The following is a 25,231-nucleotide window of genomic DNA, read 5'->3' as shown; positions in this document are numbered from 1 at the left end:
AAAGCAAAACAGAGATGTTGGGATGTAGTCGAATAAAATCAGGTGATGCTTGGGGAATGATATTAGGAGGCGAGACACAAAGTAGATGAGTTCTGCCATTGGAGCAGTAAAATAAATGATGGCCGAAGTAGTGAGGATATAAAATGTAGACTAACAATGTTAAGGAAAGCTTGCCGAAAGATGAAAAATTTGTTAACATCTTAATATTGAGTCAGGTATTATGAAGCCTTTTTTGAAACTATTTGTACGAAGTGTGGCTATGTATGGAAATGAAACATGCTTTAAACAGTTTAGACTAGAACAGAAGGTTTTAAAAAGTAGTGTTACAGAAGAATGCTGAAGATTAGATGGGTAGATCATGTAACTAGTGAGGCGGCACTGAATAGAAATGGTGAGGAAAGACGTTTGTGGCGTTACCTGACTAAAAGGAGGAAGGATATTCTGAGACATCAAGGGATAGCAGATTTAGTATTGGAGGGAAGTGTGGGGGAGGGGTATATCTTAGATGAAGGCCAAGAGATGAACACAGTAAGCAGATTCAGAAGAATGTAGGCTGTAGTAGTTATTAGGTAATGAAGAAACTTTCACAGGCTATAGTAACAGAGAGCGGCATCAGAGCAATATTCGGACTGAAGACGAAGACGACGACGACGACGACGACGACGACGACGACGACGACGACGACGGCATGGAAATACATAACGCACTGACCAGTTTTATCCTGGACTCCTACCAAGGAGTGCATGCTGACACGTACTTGACTGTTATGCTCATTTGACCCACCTTGCCGGAGCCGACGGCGCCGACCAGAGCGCACAGCTGTCCCGGCAGGATGCGCAGCGACACAGCGGACAGCGAGCTATGGCTGCCGTCCCAGGAGGCGGTCGCACGCGACAGAGAAACCTCGCCACGCTGCAGGCCGTCGTCTTGCACCACGTCGCGCACCTCCGGCTTCAGCAGGAACTCCTAACCAACACAAAACACACATCTGCCGTAAACAACACACGAACTATGCAGCTGTGTTACATTGGTATCTGCAAGTAGAGGATATTCATGAAACAACAGCAGCGATTGCAATGTTAAGTCCATTCAAAAGGTGTCTGGCATACAAAGTCTTCGTCGTCGTCATCATCATGACTGATTATGCCTTTCAGCATTCAGTCTGGAGCATAGTCCCCCTTATAAAATTCCTCCATGATCCCCTATTCAGTGCTAACATTGGTGCCTCTCCTGGTGTTAAGCCTATTACTTCAAAATCATTCTTAATCGAATCCAGGTACCTTCTCATTGCTCTACCCCGACTCCTCCTACCCTCTACCGCTGAACCCATTAGTCTCTTGGGTAACCTTTCTTCCCCCATGCGTGTAACATGACCCCACCATCTAAGCCTGTTCGCCCTGACTGCTACATCTATAGAGTTCATTCCCAGTTTTTCTTTGATTTCCTCATTGACGACACCCTCCTGCCATTGTTCCCACCTACTAGTACCTGCAATCATGCTAGCTACTTTCATATCCGTAACCTCATCCTTATTGATAAGCTAACCTGAATCCACCCAGCTTTCGCTCCCATACAACAAAGTTGGTCGAAAGATTGAACGGTGCACAGATAAATTAGTCTTGTTACTGACTTCCTTCTTGCAGAAGAGAGTAGATTTTACCTGAGCGCTCACTGCATTAGCTTTGCTACACCTCGCTTCCAGTTCTTTCTCTATGTTGCCATCCTGTGAGAATATAGCTCTGAAATATTATTTTGCAAACTTTCAATCGAATCTGCCATCACAACTAAGTCATCCGTATATGCGAGACCGCTTATTTTGTGTTCACATATCTTAATCTCACCCAGCCAGTCTATTGTTTTCTTCAAGAAGATGTAATAACTACAGTTCTAAAACCCAAGGTACAAATTTCAGACAAAGTTAAATACTGGAAAATCCCATACATAGTAGAACACTACTCTAAATACACAGTGGATCATTGAAATTTTAACACCATCTAGGCGGTATGCAACAAATGCCGAACTGACGAAGTGTGTGTGTGTGTGTGTGTGTGTGTGTGTGTGTGTGTGTGTATGTGTGTGTGTGTGTGTGTGTGAGAGAGAGAATGCAAATGATTAGCATTTAGCACAGCTGTTTAGAGTAGATATGTGTAACGCCACCGACCTTCTACATTTAAGGAGAAACGTCCATCAGCCCATGTTAGAATTGGTTATCAGCAGGATCGTGGCCTGCGGACACTATGTTTTATCATTATGTGAAACTTGGTGCCCACATTTGTCTGGATCGTACTTACGTGAACCCCCCGACTGCATAGTCGGGGATTTCACGATGGTCATACTCCACAGCATGCAAGAATATAGTGATTCCAAGCAACTAGCGCCTGAGAGGACAGACATCTTGCTCAGTAGTGCTGGACCATACGGCCTCGTCATGTGCCTGGGGTCAAGAACTGAGTTGTTTGCATCAAGGCAACTGTCCACACAAACAGTGCAAAGAAGTACGGAGCACTGCAGTCTGTTAAGCAAGATGACTATATTAGCTCCGTCGATGCGTTACCAGAGAGATATATCCCGACAGTGGTGCATCCAGCGATAACACTGAACACATGATTGGCACTGCGTAATCTTTTTAGCCCAGTCCCGATGCTGTGTACAGCGTCACAGTGGACGTACACTTGTGTGGAGGTCCTGAGGAGAAGTAATGTTGCAATCCTCATTGTCGAAGGGTCCAGTATTTGGTGTGATGGTATGGGTGGCCATCAGGCACACTTCTGACATGCCAGTACCAGTATCTGTGCCCAATTTTCAGGTCTCTCAAAAAGATAAGGTAAGACCGTACGTTTCTTGTGTTCCTCTGCCCTATCTCGATGCAGATGGTGTAATTTGTTGCCTTGGACTACACGTTCTCCCGATTCTCACACACCGAAAACGTCTGGTCATGTGTTGTCGAGACACTGGCAAGCTGCCACCTGTCAGCCACTACCAGTGATGAACTCTAGCATAGACTTCAACCAGCATTGAATGACGTACCCGTATTTGTTCTCCAGTTTCAATTGGATTTGATGTCGAGTTAGGTTAGAGCCATTACTGCTGCCATGTGGTATCTGGGTACTGATCTTTGCAAATTGTACGCCTCCAAAAACAGTCATTTGTTCTTCTTACTATAGTATACATAAGCATCAAGTAAAATTTTGGTGGTACTGTTCTTCCTAGTGTTGTAATTTTGTTGGCCATGCAGAAGCCACTAGCGCTCACGAATATTTGGTAGCTACAACAGGTGCTGTCTATGAGACGGTTCTCCGTATTAGGAACATTATGTTCTATTCATGAAAAAGGCTTTTGTTGAAGTTTGTAGAGACCAATGTGTTGGCCAAGTTGATGCTACTGACAGTTCGCATTAATTCTCGCTCTTGAACGGAAGACAGTAATTTCACTAGTGCAATATGGCTGACAGCGACACGATACCTAATAAACGGAACAGATGAACTTTCACATCAGTGTGTGACTTTCGAGTGGAGTACTTTGCACCTACAAAGCGGCATTTGCGGGAAGCGTTACTCTCCTGCTTCCATCTTAAGAAACCTGCTGCAGAAAGTTGCCGTTCGCTAGTGCGAGCGTGTGAAAACATCTGTCAGACAATAACGTACAGAGATTGGTTTCGAAGATTGAGTGACAACAATTTTGAGGTGGGTGGCAAAATGCGTCCTGGTCGGTGTGATGTGCCGAGTCAAACGGTGAATGCTGAACGCTACGTAGCACAATTACTTAATCTGAACTGCGCACTAAAAAGACAAATGGCTGCAATATGCTCATCCATGACAAAGACATTCTGCTTCATGAGATTTCCAAGCCACATGTTGCAAACCGAGTGAAGGAAACCTTGAAGGGACTCCGATGAGATGTCACACACAACTCACCAAGTGAACAGATATCGCCGCCTCCTGATTACAATTTGTTTCGGTCTAGGCACCATGGCCATTCTGAACACACACAACGTTCTCGAAAACTGGCTCCATGAGCTTATGACCTTAAAAGGAAAAGAACAATTTCGTCACGAAATCTGTTACCCGTAAAGTGGGAGAAAGACGTAGACGTCGAAGGACACTGTTCAGTAAGTATTATTACACTTACCTTTACATTAAAATAAACGTGCTTCACATCCAACGAACAGTGAGAGTTACAGTAAAGTACCCAATTATCTTGAACCCAGTGCATTTCAGATGCAATCTTGGACGCTTTACTGGCTGGATCATGCAGTGAACAGTGTCACCTGCGTGTAGATCGATGACGACTTGCATTATTGTTGATAAAGGTTAAGTATATCCAGCATCGCCTCTGAAATGTTATATCCCTGAATTTCTGGGTGCTAAACGCATTCCTCTGCCACAAACGAAGATGTGAAGTGTCATACCTCGATCCAAAATGGTGCCTCGACGAATCTAGATCCTTCATTCACCCAACTTATCTCTTCCCATTACTTCCCTGTGATGACACCAGTATATCTTCTCCAAGCGACTGTACAAAGAGCATTCTGGGAACTCAGGTACCAGTATTGTGTCGAGGGCATTTCAAATTATTCATGATTCTTCATTCTCTTTGACTGCACAGTGCACGGGCCCATCTCTGAACTGACGTGACAGAAACACGAACAGAAATTTACGATACAAACCAACTTCTCAGTGACTGCTGAAGTAGTTGTAGGCTCTGTAGCCCATTGTTCTGTAGATGTCGCTGGTTTTTGTCGTGACACTGACCATTGTGATCTTCTCTTCATTGTGGGAAATGGTGTGTCCAGCATCACTATACAGGTCTCTGAAGGACTTTCATTGGATTAGTAGTCAAAAAATCACCTCCAGGGAGGAGGTCATTAAGTTTATAACCAAATGTCGTCCAAAAAGCTACGTTGGTGAACCAGCGAGACACCAGCAAGGATCCACTGCTGATCGACTTGCTCAAAGAAGCGGCGTTTCCCTGAGGCAGTTGCTTACAAGCAGTACATATTAGAATACACCAACTCAAGAACACAAATTACATAGGTGGCCACAACGGTGATACAGACCTAACTCTGGCGCGAAAGAGCGAAATTGAAACTAGCACCAAAAAATCCAACTATTTGTTTTTGGAAGACATATGCAGCGTAATATTCGTCTGTATAGGTGCCTTCGCTGTAACACCTATTATCTATTTGTTACTTTGGGGATATGATCATTCGACCTGTTAATGAGGCAAAGAACTGCCGTTTGCTGGTTCAAGAAAAATAGGTTCGAATATTTCATAGACACAAAGTTTTCTCTTCGACGACATTAGAGAAATAACTTCTTAGCTGACGTAAAATTTTTGTCTGTTACCTATCCTTTTATTGACCTCTGGCTAAGTTTGTTAATGGGAAAAACCCACTGTGATTTGATGTCCACGGTAAACTGTAAGCTCCGTGTAACTTCTGCAGAGTAGTCCAAACAACATGTGGATCCCCCGCGTGTCGCCAAAGTTGTTTCGAATACGCTGCAGAACTTTCGCTGGGAAGCCCTCACACATCCCCCACGTATTCCCGATGTCTCTTTCTACGCGATTTTCATATTTTTGGAGCTCTGAAGAAAGACATTCGTGGCCATCGATTTGCTTCGGATGAAGAGGCGCACACCTGGGTACAATCATGGCTCTGCAGGGAAGTGTGAACGTTATTCCACGAAGCCATTGACCATCTTGTCTCACCGTGGGACAAATGTATTATTAATTAAGGCCATTACTTTTGAAGTAATAAAGAGCTTATTTACCTTATTCCAGCCGTCTCACTTTCACTTGAGTCCCCTTATAAAAGTAGCTACTGTTTAAGTATGTAGTGTGGATTTTTAGCCTCTGGGTGGAAGTCGTCTTGTTTACTTATTCGAAAGAAACGAAATGTAGCTAAGGCCACATACCTTTTTGCTATGGAATAATTACGCTTTGGTAACCATGTAGATGTTGAAATGTTCGTGTAGATGGTGTTTGACAACTTTCATGAACGATAATTAAATCGACACCCTAGCTGCAAACAGGCGTTGATATACATCATTGAGGACATGTTGAGAGTGTGTGCCCCGACCGGGACTCGAACCCGGGATCTCCTTCTTACATGGCAGACGCTCTATCCATCTGGGCCGCCGGGGGCACAAAGGATAGTGCCCCTGCAGGGACTTATCCCTTGCACGCTTCATGTGAGACCCACATTTCCAACATGTTCACACCACTACATTCGTAGTGCGCCTAATAGACGTGGAGCGTGTAAGGGGTAAGTCCCTGCAGGCGCACTATCCTCTGTGCCCTCGGTGGCTCGGATGGATAGAGCGTCTGCCATGTAAGCAGGAGATCCCGGGTTCGAGTCCCGTTCGGGGCACACATTTTCGACATGTCCCCAATGATGTATATCAACGCCGGTTTGCAGCTAGGGTGTCAATTTAATTATCATTTCATTCTAGAGAAGCTGCACGGTTATCAATGGTATCTGTTCTTTCGGGAACATACTACCTTCATATACTACTTTCATGAATGTTCGCAACTGCATCAAAAGCTGTATTTTTTTATTTAGACTTCTGATTTTGCCCAAATTGAGACTATCTTCCGGTCACAAAAGATGCATTCTATTGCGCATTCCAGAACTTTAATAACTAATCATTCTTGAAATGTGCTGTTTGGGTGTGACACTTGTCTTTGTGCAGTTATAGCACGTTATGTTTACATTGCAAGACGGGGTACGTGTTTGTTGTAACACATGTTACACCTAAATAGAACATTTCAAGATTGATTTGTTATTGCAGGTCTGGAATGCACATTTGAATGCATCTATTACGCACAGTTGAATACATACAATATAGTCAATACAAAAAAAAGTACAGTTGTGTATAAAAATGATGCAGTAGACGGAGATTTTTCTACATATTTGAAAGGTCATCCAAGCCTTGAGACCCTGTGACATTTTACACTGAAGGCGCTGTAGTCTTAAATCGATCTGCTTCAAACTTTCCGATGTAAACGACATTCAGATGTCTTTGTGGCACTATGTAAAATTCCTCAACGTGTGACTACTCTCAGACCACACCAAAAGCGCAATTTGATTAACACGCTAGGGATCATCTTTTCGCCATATCTGACTGGCTTGCCTTTAGTAGTAATTCGATGCGGTTTGTGAGGAAATATTACTGCTCTCTCCCGACTTGTTTTCCTTTCCCCTGATTACTAGTTTTTGGAGATTGTGCATCTGGCTGCATGCCAATGCACAGAACTGATAGGCCCTATCACCACCCTTGTGAAAAACTTCTCCGTTATGAAATATTTAATGCTTTCTGATAATCACTGAAAAGTGGAACAAGGAAAAGCATTGTTTCTGGAGACTTCGGCGTCAGAACTAATCATAACACAAACGTCACTTAACTCTGTACCATCGTAATTTTCATACTTCGATCGTCAACTTTTCTTAAAAAACTATGAAAGAATAAAATGTATTCAGTTTCCAACACTTACGCGCGTACCTGTGCACAGTTGCAACTATTTCTCCAACTGTATTTCCAGAATGAATCCCATAAAAGTAGCGGAATGAGTACTGTAATGAAAGTTTGAGAGATTCAACTGTGTGCCGGCCCGGGCCTCGAACCCATAACGATCCAGGCCAAGACTTTATAAAATGGGGAAGTTTCACAATAGCAGTCACTTACCTGTAATCTCGAAGGTACTGAGTCATTTTCCGTCATGTCATCTCTCAGGAGTGCCGATCCAATAATGTATGGAGGGGATCATGTGAAAAGTTTTAGAAAGTAGAAAAGAGAGAATGGCAAATTAAAGCTGTCTCGGTATACGAGAATTTTAAGTTACTCAACTGAGTAGACAGAACATTCATCACAGAGTTTGAATTCATTTTGATGTTCCATACCTTTCATCTCCTGAATTCCTAATACCAATATTCTTTCTTCCAAGTTCAACATCTTATTCTTCCAGTTTCATTCCGTTAACTTGCTAGTGGCAGCGCCTCGGTGACGCTGAAGTAATTCACGGAGTCATTCCCATGGCGCACGGCTGTGTGTCAGAATTCCGCGTAACAAGTCCGCTAATTAGGTTCACGACCCGAGCGGCATTCTTTGACAGCAATGGCCGCTATCTGCTTTGGCGATCTGCGTGTGTGAAGTTACTTACTGTACTACTAATAAAGAGGCATTTTTCGGTTCATACTAAATGTATTCCCACGACTATTACACTGGTCGCTGCAACACTTGCCACGTTTTCATAAATAAATAAATAAATAAATACAGAACAAACTGGCGCATTCAGTAAGTATCATTCTGCAATAAGACTGGCTTACGATCTGTAAATGTTCTTCGATTACATTTGAATGGGCAAATTCTTAGAACAGCTTCCATCGTCAGTGATTCGCGCTCATCGGTATCTACTTCAGTGATGTTATGGGCTTCACTCCGAAAATTGATTACATGCAGCTCTCCATGCTACTCTACCCCGTGCAAGTGTCTGTATCTTCGAATAATTACTGAAACTTTCCTCCTCCCTAATCTAATTACTATAATAAGCTCCCCCTCCCTCCATAATGTTTACTCCACACTTTCTTCCAACACTAAATGGTTATCCCTTGATGTTTTGGAGTATATCTTATCAACTGATCTCCCCTTCTAGTAATGTTGCGCCACAAATTTCTTTTCTCCTTAATTCTATTCGGTTTCTTGTCACTAGTTACATTATCTACCCACTTAATCTTCAGCATTCTTCTGTAGCTCCACATTTCAAAAACTTCTATTCTCATCTTGTCTAAACTGTTTATTGTCCATGTTTCATACATGGCTACACTCCATACAAATTCTATTAGAAAAGACTTCGTAGCACTCAAATCAATATTCGATGTGAATAGATTTCGTTTCTTAAGAAACGCTTTCCTTGCCACTGCCAGTCTACAATTTATATCATCTCTGTTCGGCCGTCATCTGTTATTTTGTTGCCCAAAAAGCAAAACTCATCTTCTACTTTAAGTGTGTCAGTTGCTAATCTAATTCCTCATCATCGCCTGACAATTCCACTACGTTCCAATATCCTAGTTTTGCTTTTGTTGATGTTCAGCTTATTTCCTCCTTTCAAGATCCTGTCCATTCCGTTGAACTGCTCTTTCCAGTCTTTGCTGTCTCTCAGGCTTGCCAGTGACAAATTCTGTCAAAGTTTTCATTTCTCCTCCCTTAATTTTAATTCATTGTTAAAGGTTTTCTCTGGTTTCCCTTACTGCTTGCTCGAAGTACAGATTGAATAACATCGGGGACAGGCTACAGCCCTGTCTCACTCCCTTCTCAATCAGTACTTCCCATTCATGCGCAACGCCTCGTGTAGCTGCCGTCTGACCACCGTACAAGTTGTAAATAGCCTTTCGCTCCTTGTATTTTACCCATGCTACCCTAAGAATTTCAGAGAGAGAGTATTCCAGCCAACATTGTGAACAGCTTTCTGTAAGTCCACATATGCTATAGCCGTAGGTTTGCCCTTGCTTAACCTATCTTCTAGAAGAAGTCGTAGGGTCAGTATTGCCTCGCATTTTCCTCCATTTTTTCTGGAATCCGAACTGCCTTTCCTTTACGTCGGTTTCTATCAGTTTCTCCATTACAGTTAACTATTCATTAGTTACGGGTGTGGCTTAGCGACTTAGTGATTGTCAGACTAGGATCCAAAGACCTAGGGATCGATCCTCGAACAGCCCTAGGATTTTTTTCTGTCACCCACTACGTTCACTTCTAGCACTATCCAGCGAAGTATAACATGTCAAATTGCATTGAGTGTCGCATTCCGTACTGAACGGTATCTTCCCATACAACTGGCTGCGGAAATCAGTTCAACCGCCGCACGGAAGATTACCACCTCCAATAGAACCGGCCTAGTAAAGCACAGTGATGCCCTAACAAACTTTCGGATTGATGTCATTTACTTTCAGTCCTTATTTACTACGATATCGCATTATAAAAGCTTACACAGATGTTTTAAACAGATTTGTTGTTTGTGCTATGTTATAGAATTTTCTGCTAAAGTTTCTTTTTATGTGCAGATACTAAGACGTCAATCCTAATTAGAGTGAAATCATTTCTATTAGTCATCTCTGTCTACCATATTCTAAATTTTAAGCTAGTGTTTCTTGTAAGAGTGGCAGTGAAACAATGGTTAAAAAGAAATAATTTGTTTGGGAGACATCTAAATACGGGAAAAATTATCACCATTCTGAATTTCTACGATTCCTTGAAAGATATTTTCAGAGAACATTCACCAAGAAATGTAGTACTTAATTTTGAAAATAAAGAGAGAGGTAGAAGTGAGCGTTAGACAATGTTCTAAAATAGACGACAAACGTTTGATTATGATATAGTCCAGTGATTGACAGTGATAAAATGTATCCTCGTATTCATCGAATTACGTCTGATCAAAGCCAGAAAATGGAACTTAGAACGTCACTAAGTTCTGATGTCACGTATTGTTAGTGCAGTGACCGTCACTTCAACGTTATCCATCTCAGTCGATGTACATTTTCTTTTCATCCATTATTGTTTCCTGCTCATGAGTTGACTAGTCATGTAAGGCGTCAACAGTGTTGAAACTCATCCTCTCAGTCATGTAACACTTGCTAGCTTTGATACATTTGCTTCAGCCAATCGTCCTCCCACAGTCTCCGATTTTAGATGACGTAATGCACTATCATTTAGAGTTTCTTTCACCAGTATAGCTGCGTTAACGAGTATCTAATACCTCACCTAGTGCACTGCAGACTACCCATCCCTTTACGCGATAAAGAGTTCACTGAAATGGTGCACGAATGATCAGAGCTGCATGGACACAGAATTTCTATATTGAGAACAATACTTTTCTTGATTTTGATGAGTATCTGCAGATAACCTTCTCGAACCCCCAAACGTGAAGAATTTCCCTTTTTCAATATGTTTTCCAATCTAAATTAGAAGATACATTTAATTATTTCTGTCGAAATCGTATACCAAATAAGATAGGAACCGATGAGAATATAGTTACAGCAACAATTTCTGGTGTTGGTGGGCAGATACATCAAAATAATTATTCCACGAAGTATGCATTTTAATGCGACAGACTGTAGGTTATGCTACGTTTCTGTAATTGACAGGACCAGAGTTGTTGAGTTTCCGATTTTATGAAAGTCGGAGACTTTACTGCTCAGCTTCCAACAAATATATACGTTCTTTGGTGGAGGATTTTTCCCACAACGGTAAATAGTAATTTATTGGAAACATTTTTCCAAGCATGTCACAGTATTATTATTACTTCCTGCTTTGAAGTGGTGAGTGACCACTAAATTAGGAAACGGTAGTAGGACGCGATCTCCCAACACATGGAGAGGTTTAATTCTGTTTGAACTGTACAACCTTAGGGCCCAAAGTAGAGGTGGCATTCAGATTTTTTGTTTCCATTTTTTAAATTTAAAATCGATGTACTTGGGCACGTATTGGCTGACACTGGTTCACTAACGCCGATTTCTGATATTAACGACTTAGTACTGAGTAATATAATCTGAGCTTTGTTCTCCTTTCGGGTAACGCTCATTTCACACTTCCCGCAAACGTGACTTCATTTTGACGTCACTTGCAATATCGACGACCGCATCATCGGCTATCGACTTTGTGACACTGAAGAATATGAATGTTATTGCTCCTCGATTCACTCGCATCAATTTAAGCTGTCCTCTTAGGTTCCTGCCTAACCACTCACTCCGAAATCACTAAATATGTATTTTACCCTTAGTTCTCAAATCAGAAAGAACGTAGGTAACATCGAATATCGCAGAACATACTTGTATTATATTTGTGAGAAATGTCCCAGGACGTGCTAACAATGCTAACATGAAGATAAAAATATTTTCATGTGGCAGGATGCAAACCCACAAATTTTGACCCCAGTAACCGTGACGTTATCCCTTATGCTGGCACTCAATCATGTGATTGTTTTTTTACGTGTCTTTGTTATCGTCTTCTCTCTTGAAGGCTAATATCGTTGATACGTTGTTAAATTTAATGATAATGGTAACGTGTTTGTGATTACTTTTCAGTTCTCCGTTACCTTTAAATGGCATACTGGAAATTATAAAACAAGCGTGTTTCATGCTTAATTTGTAAATTATTGACGATAACAACTCACTCCTGAGAGAGCACTTTTATACGTAGGCATTAACCGTCGCTAAATCATTACATTTTATCACGGCAATAATTATAATAAGTCATTTTAAGAATGTCATGTTTTTGTGAATCTCCAGTGCCCGCACGTGAAGTCTTGTGAGAGGCATGTATCGAACGCTAACGGAAGTCGATAGTCGATCATGTGGTCGTCGGTATTGCGCGACTTCGAAATGACGTCACGTTTGCAGAAAGCAATGTGAAACGAACGTTAACTGAAAGGAACGAAGTTCAGAGACTCAATTAGTAGTAAGTCCGTCCTGAAGTTATTTGGTTAGAATTTGTTGAATTAATATTGAATTAAAAAGAAAATACACTATCGTCAAAAGCTATTGAGTGCACGTAAATATAATAAATATTTTCGAAAGAAAGATTTTGTTCATTGAAAGAAAACAAAGGTAACACTGAGTCGACTGATGTCGCTGACTGTGCTGAATTAGCTCTTCGTATTAGTGAACAATATTAATTTACAAACTACGGCGAAACCACCGCAATTTCGAATTCTGAAATGGTGTAAGTAAATAAACTCCTTAAGCAGTAGGCATGCCTCTGAATTTTCAATTAGTTAATTCAAGTTTGTAAGTGTCACATGTTACTAGTGAACGTATGGAATGTACACATTCGGACAATTTGGCTCACGTCATAAATTTGAACCTGGAAGTATCTAGCGACCTGAGAACTATCTTGCCACCAACTTTTTGAGGTTCAGACCTCTGCTAAGAGATAAGTACCGTGTGTTTCCATTTGCTATTTGCAGTTTGCGTGTCGCAGCCTGTGGTGCAGCATTTCAAGCACGGTTTCCAATCTGAACTCTGGCAGCAGATTTAAGCTGGTACGCAACAGGAGAAGTGATTCGTTCAGAATAATCTGATTCCAGGAACTGCAAACGTTCATGAAGTTCCTCCACCACTTATTCCAAGTCCACGATCCACAACTTTGACACTATACGGAACGTTTGGACTATCCCATTGTGATTGACGTTTAAAACCTACTGCGTCAGCCATGACGGTATTACGATCTCCCAAGTTGCGATATTTTTCGGACTGCATTGGGGGCACTTTCCGGTGCAATTTTAACATGGGACTGACAAGGCATAGCTACCGTTGAATGTTTGTCAGTACCCTCGTCGACATGAATTTCCAATAAATTTCGTCTCTTCCTGTTGAAGATACTGTGACCATAGTTGGTAATATAAGTACTTGCTCTATACTATCGTCCAGCTTAGGCTGTAGTCATATCGTGTCACTCTTCAATTGATCGTCTTTATGATGGCCTGAGTTATTACGCAGTGAAGTCAACGAAGCAGGGAACTGCACTTGGATTCGCCTCAAGGAGATTCCGTTCTAACATGACACGCTCTTGAACTTCATGATCGCTAGACGATAACAACGGATCTATGTAAAACTTGGCGTGGTACTAGACAGTCTCCTGTGAAGCATACACAGAAACGTTTGTGGTAGTACACTACTGACAATTGAAATTACTATACCATGAAGATGACGTGCTACAGACGCGAAATTTAACCGACAGGAAGAAGATGCTGTGATATGCAAATGATGAGCTTTTCAGAGCATTCACACAAGGTTGGCGCCGGTGGCGACACCTACAACGTGCTGACATGAGGAAAGTTTCCAACCGATTTCTCATACACGAACAGCAGTTGACCGGCGTTGCCTGGTGAAACGTTGTTGTCATGCCTCGTGTAAGGAGAAGATATGCGTACCATCACGTTTCCGACTTTGATAAAGATCGGATTGTAACCTATCGCGATTGCGGTTTATCGTATCGCGACATTGCTGCTCGCGTTGGTCGAGATCCAATGACTGTTAGCAGGATATGGAATCGGTGGGTTCAGGAGGGTAATACGGAACGCCGTGCTGGATCCCAACGGCCTCTTATCACTAGCAGTCGAGTCAACAGACGAGGACGTTTGCAAAACAACAACCATCTGCACGAACAGTTGGACAACGTTTGCAGCAGCACGGACTATTAGCTCGGAGACGGTGGCTGCGGTTACCCTTGACGCTGCATCACAGACAGGAGCGCCTGCGATGGTGTACTCAACGACGAACCTGTGTGCACGAAAGGCAAAACGTCATTATTCGGATGAATCCAGGTTCTGTTTACAGCATCATGATGGTCGCATCCGTGTTTGGCAACATCGCGGTGAACGCACATTGGAAGCTTGTATTCATCATCGCCATACTGGCGTATCACCCGGCGTGATGGTATGGGGTGCCATTGGTTAGACGTCTCGGTCTCCTCTCGTTCGCATTGACGGCACTTTGAACAGTGGACGTTACATTTCAGATGTGTTACGACCCGTGGCTCTACCCTTCATTCGATCCCTGCGAAACCCTACATTTCAGCAGGATAATGCCCGACCGCATGTTGCAGGTCCCGTACTGGCGTTTCTGGATACAGAAAATGTTCGACTGCTGCCCTGGCGAGCACATTCTCCAGATCTGTCACCAACTGAAAACGTCTGGTCAATGGTGGCCGAGCAACCGGCTCATCACAATACGCCAGTCATTACTCTTGATGGACTGTGGTATCGTGTTGAAGCTGCGTGGGCAGCTGTACCTGTATACGCCATCCAAGCTCTGTTTGACTCAATGCCCAGGCGTATCAAGGCAGTTATTGCGGCCAGAGGTGGTTGTTCTGGGTACTGATTTCTCAGGATCTATGCACCCAAATTGCGTGAAAATGTAATCACATGTCAGTTCTAGTATAATATGTGTCCAATGAATACCCGTTTATCATCTGCATTTCTCCTTGGTGTAGCAATTTTAATGGCAAGTAGTATATATTCGATGAAGCAATGTTGTAATGTAATTCAAAGGAATGTAAGGTCAAGTGTCGGTTCTGAAATTATCCCGAAACTTAATGTCTATCATCAGTTTCAGCCACAAACTCTGTTCCGAACCGTCTGCACAACAGCAACACGACATTGGAAACCGGAATGCTTTACCAAGGACCAATTATAGCTGAAGTAGTTACACAATGCAGGTACGCTGCTGTAATAGCAGATGATGGACCCTTAGCCTTGGGCAATTTTCTACGCAGCACGGACAATAAGACATTGATCATCAACGCACAGGGAAGAATTTTCATAACGTGGTGTCCCATTCGTCTACGTCAATCACATCCTTTGAAATGCCAGTGGCTCCGCTTGGGAAATACTTATCTATGTTGCTACTGAGATCTGATGAGGTTTCCCCGCTAATGATTCGCTGGAAGTTAAATTTTGCTCGCCTGAGGTACAACTCCATGTGTATCGCTCCCGTGAGGATTGTGAGTGCAGTATTAGGTTAATTACAGCACTCACGGAGGCGTTTGAACTTTTTTCCCGCGCTCCATACAGGAATGGAACTGGGAAAAAATCCTAGTAAGTGGTACAATAGGACATACCTTCTGCCATGCGCTTTACTTGGGGTTTGGAGAGTGGAGATTTAGATTAGTAAGTTCCAGACGTCCAAGATCCTTAAGCTATCCAATAGCGCCTGAACAGAAATAGGCTCGACGGACTGGTCAGTGTACCATACCGATTGTTGTTAGTATTGCGGACGAATTCAATACGGCACTGGTTCATTTCGCTCACTTAAAAGGTATCACGTCTCGCGTAAGTTGTGCAAGCTGAGTCAAACGTGAAAGGACTGTTGAGACAGTACACAGTGACTGGCTTCAGTTTGCACGTTGCTTCCAGTAATTGCTTCCCATACCTGATGACTCTTCGGGTCTGCAACGTGTAATACACACTGCCACTTCAGTATTTCTATTGAGTGCTGTGGGTATTTTCCTAGTCAGTACAGGGAGGTGGGTTTTATGGGTTGTTTTTTCTCGGGAGGTAATGACGTGGAGATGGAATCTAGGCATGCGAATCAGATAATCTGATGGACGATTGGAGAACAACCATTAACGGTAGTTTAACTACTTTAAGTATTTCATACCTTCCAATGACATGGCCACGTTTATTTATGGAAGTGGACGTATGATCACCCGCTATAGTTGGTTTGTTTAAAAGAGGGTGGGGGGGGGGGGGGCGAACTGCTAGGTCATCGGTCCCTCGTTCTGATTAAAATAATTCCATAAGGGTGAGAGTAAAATAATCGAGACATACAAAACACCGTTGGAAGAAAGGAGAAAATCACAAGAATGACAGAAGGGCAACGAACACTAAAATGGACAAAATCGGACAAGAAAACCACAGAGGCGCAAGAAACATGTAGAAGAGATCAAAAAAAGAGAGCAGATTTTCATGGCTGGCTGGCCATGAGAATAAAAAGGAGAAGCCAGCCACTTTGCAACTCATTGAAACCTCTACCCTGAAAGCACTAGGGTGGAGGACACAGAGGGACGAAGGACAGCGCCAAAACTTAGATCAAATGATAAAATCCACCCTCACGAATAAAACGTAAAACTAAAGCTGCTGTTGAGGCATTGTCGCCCAACACTGAATATAGTGTGCTGCGAAAGTTAAAAGTCTGCCGCAGAGCGGCTTAAAGTGAGCATTCCAGCAAGAGGTGGACGACCGTCATTTGTGAGCCACAGCGACACCGAGGTGTGTCCGCGCGACGGAGGAGGTAACCATGCGTTAGCCACGTATGGACAATGCGGAGCTGGCAGAGGACAACTGGTTCCCTGCGAGAGGACCGCATGGAAGACGTCCACATATTCGTAGTCTCCTTAATGACACCCAGTTTGTTGTGCGTACTGTTACGCCATTCCGTCTCCCAAACCCGAAAAACCTAGCGGCGTAAGGCACAACGCATGTCAGTTTCGGAGATGCCCATTTCCAGAAGCATTTTCCGTATAGCCTGTTTGGCCAGCCTGTCGGCTACTTCGTAACCTGTGATTCCGACATGTCCTGGGGTCCACACAAACACCGTGAACGACGGGACCGTTTCAGGGCATAGATGGACTCCTGAATGGACGCTACCGAAGGATGGTGAGGGCAGCACTGGTCGATAGTTCGTAGTCGTAGGCTGCTCAAGGAGTCAGTACACAGGAGAAATGACTCGTCAGGGCATGAGCGGATGTGCTCAAGAGCACGAGATATGGCCGCCAGCTCTGCAGTGAAAACACTGCAGCCATCTGGCAAGGAGTGCTGTTCAATATGTCCTCCAGGAACATAAGCAAAACCTAGGTGACTATCAGCCATCAAGCCGTCGGACCCGGTACATGTCGAGAATCGAGAGAAAGTGATAGCGGAGAGCCGCAGGGTTAACGGAGTCCTTAGGGCCATGCGAAAGGTCCAGAAGAATCTGCGGCCTAGGTGTGCACCATGTAGGTGTATATGAATGGACCTAGTGGAGAGGTGGTAACGAGAAGTACTCCAGTTAAGACAGAAGGGACCGGATGTGAACCGCGATCGTAAGCCCTGCCAAAAGGAGATGGTAATTCGGATGCGCAGGAGAACTACGAACGTGTGCAACGTAACTGGCGAGCAGTTGTGCAGGCATAACCTTCAATGGAGAGACTCTGGCCTCCATCAGGACGCTGGTCACCAGACTCGTTCTAAAAGCTTTCGTCGCTGGGCGAACGCCACAATGGTGTACTGGGTCGAGTGAACCAGACGCAGAGGGCGCCGCCGAACTATAAACCAGACTCCCATAGTCAAGGCGCGATTGAAGAAGGGCTCCATAGAGCTGTAGCAGCGTAGAACGATCTGCACCCCAGTTGGTGTTGCTCAGGCAGCGGAGGGCATTGAGATGCTGCCAGCACTTCCGCTTAAGCTGAAGCTGACGAAGTCAATCGGTCGTCGAAAACTAGTCGTAAGAATTGATATGTCTCCACTACAGTTAGTGGATCGTCATTAAGGTAAAGTTCTGGTTCTGGATGAACGATGCGACGCTGGCAGAAATGCATGACACACGACTTCGCGGCTGAAAACTGGAAGCCGTGGTTACAGCCCGTGACTGCGCCTTGTGAATGGCTCTCTGTAGGCGCCGCTCAGCAACACCAGTACTGGAGCAGCAGTACGAAATGCAGACGTCATCCGCATACAGAGAAGGTGAGACGGACGTCCCTACAGCTGCTGCTAGACTGTTAATAGCCACTAAAAATAGACACACACTCAATACGGAGCCCTCCGGAACTCCATTGTCCCGAATACGGGAGGAACTATGAGAGGCACCGACTTGGATACGGAAAGTACGGAGCGACAGGAAATTTTTGATAAAAATCGGGAGCAGTCCACAGGGACCCCACTCATACAATGTGGCAAGAATGTTGGCGTCTGGGAAACCACAAGTAGCAAATCAAAGCAATGACTACGAAAAGTGGAACTACTATTCATGTTCCAGTCTCTCCTGACAATAAATCATATTTTACACTGTGGAAGACACCATTCAACTGGAGTATCATTCTGGACGTGTAACAATCAATTCGAGTTAGTGTTGAAATGACGCTTAGTCTGTCGCTAGTTGCAGGCGTCCAAATTCTAAAGCTTTATTGGAAGGAGACACTGCTATAGCACTCTGTCGCTGTCAGCTCTTTCCGGTCTGCAAATCAACTAAAGTAGTAAGCAAAACAGTAGTGAGAAGTTACCTTCCGAAGCAATGTCAACGTCTGGCGAACGAATTGTAAGGTTGCGTCACAGAGATTTTGGTTACAGACAAACACCAGAAATAATTATGTTCTTCTTCAACCGGCGGAGCACGACGTCCACTTAGAAAGCACAAGAATACAATACTATTTAACTGTTGTATAATATATTTGTCCAATGAATACCCGTTTATCATCTGCATTTCTCCTTGGTGTAGCAATTTTAATGACAAGTAGTGTATATTCGATGAAACAATGTTGTAATGTATTTCAAAGGAATGTAAGGTCAAGGAATGTAAGGTCGGTTCTGAAATTATCCCAAAACTTAAGGTCTATCATCAGTTTCAGCCACTAACTCTGTTCCGAACAGTCTGCAAACTTTGTAGTGTGGTGTTTACTAGTTGTCAGCCAGTGACAGGTCTTATCTTTACGATTCCGTTTTGCACAAAATACAGAGGCGAATGACAGGACTTCAGACGTTGCCAGGAGTGACCTAATACGAGCCGCTGAGCGAACTGGCGCAGCATTATGACACTGCACTCGTATTCAGAATTCCGTCAGTTCGAATCCCAGACCAGCCGATCAAATTTAGGCATTTCCTTTGTTGCTAAAGAAAACGTCGGGATGATTTGTTCCACACCCTTTTCCAATCTTAAACAGCGCTCCTTCTCTAATGATCCTACCATCGACAGAACGAATGCATCTTCCTTTGCTGTGCTCAACACGTAATCTACAACCAAACTTTCGGACTGAGTACACATAAAACAAATTTTCTGAGTAACTAAAGAAATCTACCACACAGTATGCCGAAATATGGTGCTGGATGTGTAGTCGTCATTGCGGTCCGCAAGCTAAAATCGTCAAGGCTTCAACCTAATTCATTCACTAACAATCCAAATATTTCAATAAATCTGTGTCCATGACCGTTCCACTTTCTCAAATGAGAAGCAAACGCCCGTAAATGCTTATCTCCCAAAAAAACACGTCGAAAGTGAGTATTTAGAACCAACCTGTATTCTATTGACAGAGACCCGGGTTTCTCCTACAAAGTTCACCGCGATGGGGACGACTATTCCGAGAATCAGATTCAGTCCGTAGAAGAACTGCGACATCGCAAACACCTGCAATAAAGAAAACAGGATGTTATATTGATGAACGACACTGTTAGCTGATCGCGACACTGCGGCAAGCTGTGGCGGTTACCTCTGCAGCAGTGGACACGCCGCCGGCCAGCCAGTAGGCAAGCAGCGTGGTGAAGAGGGCCGTGCGGTCAACCAGGAACTCCAGGGCCAGAACCAGGTTGCGCAGGTATGACGTCCGGGACACTCGCGAGATCTCTGACCTGGCAACACACAGCTGCTGTTTACCATCTTCACTAAAGTAAGCTTGATATTTAGGAAGATACTACTTAAGTTTAACGAAAACATACTGAAACGACCAGCATCACCTCACTTTTTGTGCAGATTTACTGGCCAACGCACGATCTGTTGATAACAGGCATGTAGTTTTTACTCAGTCCTTTCTGTCAGACGCGTAAACGTACACGCCTACTATCACCATGGCCGACAACCAAGTACACTGGACAATGTCACGCTCAATGGCGCGTCCACACCGCCCCCACCAATCAGCGGAACGTACAGTAATTATGTTAGTTCAGAAAGGAGAGAGAGAGATCCGGCAAAATATCACCAAATCTTATTGGGAGGGGGCGGGGGGGATGGAGGGGCAGGAAAGAACAGTGAAAGTGTCATGTCAACTTTTTCCATTCACAATATTATATTCACATTATTATAACGGATAACATTTTGTTCTATAAAATTAATCCCGAACACAGCCTCTCTGCACTGAATTGTATGCTTTACACATGTAATTGCCCGGGATTTCTCGATTTGAAACTGATGTCAGATTTCATTCGGGGAGCTCCCTGCCGCGCCGGTCGAAATCACTTAGTTATTCAGGCACAACGCCGCAAAAGATTCAGAGGATAACGTGTATCAGTCAGTGAGTCAGCCGTGATATTCTGCAACGTATCTAAATCGGACGTTATTGTGTTCAACATGTAGTATTGTATGTGAACCGGAGGGGGGGGGGGGAGGCTAGAAACGACGGAGAGGCTCCGTCCCCGCCGCAGCCGCAGTGGTCCACAACCCCACGACCCCACGACCACTAAAGCAATCCACTTCACGCCTCCACCGCCCAACACCGAACCACTCTTTCAGGGGTTATGGTGCGTTGCGGTTCGGTTCAGTGCCGACAAGTCTAAACAATGAGCAATGAGTTACTCGTTTGCGGAAGGTAGCTAAGCTGAAGCTCACCGACAACAAGTCTCTTAGTAATTACATCAAGACACTTAAAAGCTACATAATGAAATGATCGTATGGCATTGATGGCGGGGAGAACCCACTTGGGGACGTTCGGCCGCCGAGTTTCAGGGCGTTCCGGTTGATGCAACACTGGGCGATTCTCGTGTCGATGATGAAATGATGAGGACACCACCACCCAGTCCCCGAGCGGAGAGAATCTCCGACCTGGCCAGGAATTGAACATGGGTCCGTTGCATTACAGACGCGCTTACCCTTCAGCTTAGCTACATTACCAAGCTGTGTGATCATACGGCTCAAAGGAAGGTACATAAGTGTATCGTTCAGACGAAGGTACGAACACTGTTGTCTTTCGTCTGCCAAGTAAGTAAAAGTACAATGATTTAATTAATATATTAAACCAATAACAGATCAATTTTTAGGGATCTGCCAAAGGGTTAATACTATTTTCGTGGAGCCTTTTTCTCCGTCTGCCTATCCGACCGTCCATACACTACTCGGAGCTGGTATGTTCAAAATACCGTTTTTAATTACGAATTAAGAACATTTCAATACGCTTTCAAATCAAACACGTTTTTATTAAAGTATTTCAATCACTGTTTAAAGGGGAGGTGGGGGGGTTGGAGTGGGGGGTCTGAATTTTTAAAAAAAACTTCACGTAATTACCGTACGTCCCTCAAGGAAAGAGGTTCGGAGCAGTGATGGGCGGCCGATATATGAATAAACCGCGCCGCTATGTGCGGATCTGTGTGACGATGAACATGTTGCACGCTGTGTCGGTACATCAGATAATTGTTTCGTTTGTGCGCGGCTCTGTTTGCACATATTTTCACGTTTTCCTTTTTCACTGGCGCGCGCGAATATACGAACACTGCTGTGCACCTACGAGCACACTTGCATTCTGAGCACTTCTTTGCTGTTCTGCTCCGTTCTGCGGCGCGCGTTTGTGTGTGCGGCGCGGCGAGTCCGCGGTTGATGTGGCTCAGGATACATCATGCTAATACCGTTTAACATGGTCTCTAGCCTTGATATATGCCTCAGTTCGGCGAGAAAAGAAGTCTTCAAGTTTCTTCATGTATGACAACTACAGGTGAAGCCATTCATGAATGATCAGCTTCCTCAGAAGTAAAAAACTGCGGCGATGTAAATTGCTGTATTTCACATACTATTCCGAATAGTCCCAGACATTTTCCGCAGGTTTAAGAAAGGCTGATTTTGCGGGCCAGTACATATGCGATAGGATGCTTGTATGTTCATCAAACCAGGAGCGCGTAGGTACTGCCTCGTGAAAATGATAGTTACCTTGTAAAAAGTGAGTATCCACAGCATACTGATCATGAAGACGTAGAGGAAAGGGCAACATTTGGCTTCCGAGCTCCGAGAATGTTGAAATAAACATAATGGTAACCTGAATGAGTGGGCCCAATGTATGATACTAAAAACATATGCAAAACCTCGCCTCTAGCCTGGACTACATCCTCTAGGGGTTAAACGACCCGTTGGGTGGTTGGTGTATTCGCAGCATTGCAAAAATAGGTAAAATCACGACACGTCGCACCAATCAACACTCCTCCAGTCAGGTATTATCCAGTGTCGGGCGTTGTTTGGTCCACTGATCACGCGTAGCTTTGTGTCGATGTGAGCAATGGCCTTTGGTGAGCTAATTGACACTACGCAATTTCCTTCGCAAAGTTCGCTCAGAAACATAAAAATGCGTCTTACACCATTCCTTGTTGACACGTTGGACAGTCCGCGTTGATAAACCAGTAAATCGGGCACATTCGTTCACGACGTGGTTTTGGGCACGTCAGAACACGATAATACCAATCTCACATTGTCGCGTCTCTACATCGACCCATCTTATTGCGCTCATTCCATACACCTCACTGCATCATACCACTTCACTGCCATTACTTGCTTGATGGAGGGTCAATGACCAACTGGTGCCAGTTCCATACTATCTACAACATGATTACTATTTTGTCCTGTGAGATTATGTAAGATATTTACAGTATGCAGCTTACGGCATATATCTTGAGACTTGCAGGGGACGAAGTAAGTGTAGAAGCACAATATCTGATCAAAAATATCCAGACCCCCATTACTAGACATTAATTGGGGGTTTGTCCACACTTCGCCTTTATAACCACTTAACTCTGGTGGGGATACTTTCAGTGAGGTGTCGGAATATCCGTTGGAGAATGGTAGCCCATTCGTTTCAGGAGCTTGAGCCAATGAAGATAGTTACGTTTGACGCTGGAGTTTGGAGCTAATGGACATTACAACTACTCCCAAAGCTGTTCAGCTGGGTTCAGGTCGGGACTCAGCTCTGGACAGTTCGTTTCAGGGACGTTATTGTCCACAAACCATCGGCTCAATGATGTTGCCTTATGACGGGGTGTACTGTCATGTTGATGCAAAAAATGGCTCTGAGCACTATGGGACTTCTGAGGTAATCAGTCCCCTAGAACTTAGAACTACTTAAACCTAACTAACCTAAGGACATCACACACATCCATGCCCGAGGCAGGATTCGAACCTGCGACCGTAGGGGTCGCGCGGTTCCAGACTGTAGCGCCTAGAACCGCTCGGCCACTCCGGCCGGCCATGTTGATGCAATCAGTCATCGCCTCCGAACTGTTCCTCTACTGTACGCAGTACTAAATGCTTTACAGAATGTTCGTATCCTTCTACAATTAGTGTTTTATGAAGCATAATAACAGGACCACGCCGTAACCACGAAGAACATCCTAATACCATCTCCTCTGTACTTCTCTGTCGGCACTACACATACTGCCAAGTAACATACTCAGCCATTCGCCAAACGTTTCCATCGGATTGCCACAGAATGTAGCACGATTCATCACTCCAAAACACTTGTTTCCAGTCATCCACTGTCCAATCTCGTCGCTCTTTACATCACCGCGCTGTCATTGAGCTAGCTGGACTTCTGGAAGCAATTTGAAACTCAAAAGTGACTCCATCTGATTTCAAGCGATTTTTTTGCAACCACCTTCCGTAATGCTCGTTGGTTCCTGTCCATCAGTACATGGGGTCTAACCGGTCTTTGTTTACTGTGCTTGTTCCTTTGCGTTTTCACTCCACCAGCTTGGGCAGCATTAGAAGAGTTGAAATATCGCTGATACATGTGTTACTCATATGACATCCAATGACTAGTCCATGTTCTAAGTCAAAGAGCGTTCGTTACAGACTCATTTTGCTGTCACTGTTTTCCTACTGGCAATACTCCCAGCCTCCTTTTATACTGGTGGGGGTCCTCTCGTAGCATCTAGTGGACACTCCGCATTACATAGGAATGCTCAGATACTTTTGGTCAGATAGTGTGTACTTGTTTGATTCAACTTTATGGATGGGACCTTAGGTGCGTTCTGCTGTATCATGAATGGATTTCAAAATAACAGTTTATTAAGTGAACAAGTGTTTCAGAAGAAAAACAACAGACGTTACGATGTCATACTATGGGCTATTATGCTGTAGCACTATGCCGTCGACAATTTTCAAGATTTGAAACTTACGCCATTTGCCAGCTTCGGCTTTGGTTGGAAGCGTCTATGTCTTGAAGTACGTTGTTGTTGTTGTTCTGAGGAATGTGAACTACGTGCAGCAGGTTGGAACCCCTGCCGTGCGCTGCTGCAATAGGATAGATCAATGATGTCACAATCGATTCTGTATTTGTGCGCGGCCACTAGGTCACTTATCTCTTCTCCACTCGACTACTTTGTTGCTTCCGATAATGACCGAATTAAAAATTGTAATGGCTGTTCTTTTGATCTCATTTTGCGAACCGCGTTTGCCGAGGTCGTCATACACTTTCACGAGGCTTACGCACAATATCTGTTTATGGTGTAGACGGCAGAATGTGATTATGTAGCTGATAGTACAGATTATGGAATTAAATCGGGTGATGCTGAGGGAATTAGATTAGGAAATGAGACGCTTAAAGTAGTAAATGAGTTTTGCTATTTGGGGAGCAAAATAACTGCTGATGGTCGAAGGAGAGAGGATATAAAATGTAGACTGGCAATGGCAAGGAAAGCGTTTCTGAAGACGAGAAATTTGTTAACATCGAGTATAGATTTAAGTGTCAGCAAGTCGTTTCCGAAAGTATTTGTATGGAGTGTAGCCATGTATGGAAGTGAAACA

The 25,231-nt window shown here is 43.9% G+C and overlaps 1 protein-coding gene across 1 annotated transcript in view; it reads right to left on the bottom strand.

The window, feature by feature from the left end:
* LOC126162750 (ATP-binding cassette sub-family C member 4-like) overlaps positions 1–25,231 on the bottom strand; it is a 229,314-nt gene that overhangs the window by 104,396 nt on the left and 99,687 nt on the right. The window contains exons 7-9 of the mRNA XM_049919432.1: positions 19,950–20,088; positions 19,757–19,867; positions 784–966 (exon numbers count right to left, since the gene is read on the bottom strand). Coding sequence (XP_049775389.1) covers positions 784–966; positions 19,757–19,867; positions 19,950–20,088 — 433 coding nt within the window. The remainder of the gene's footprint in view (positions 1–783; positions 967–19,756; positions 19,868–19,949; positions 20,089–25,231) is intronic.

Source organism: Schistocerca cancellata, chromosome 2 (assembly GCF_023864275.1).
Source record: "Schistocerca cancellata isolate TAMUIC-IGC-003103 chromosome 2, iqSchCanc2.1, whole genome shotgun sequence".
Taxonomy (NCBI): domain Eukaryota; kingdom Metazoa; phylum Arthropoda; class Insecta; order Orthoptera; family Acrididae; genus Schistocerca; species Schistocerca cancellata.
The sequence above is the reverse complement of the archived record's forward strand: the minus strand, read 5'-3'. Positions and strand labels throughout refer to the sequence as shown.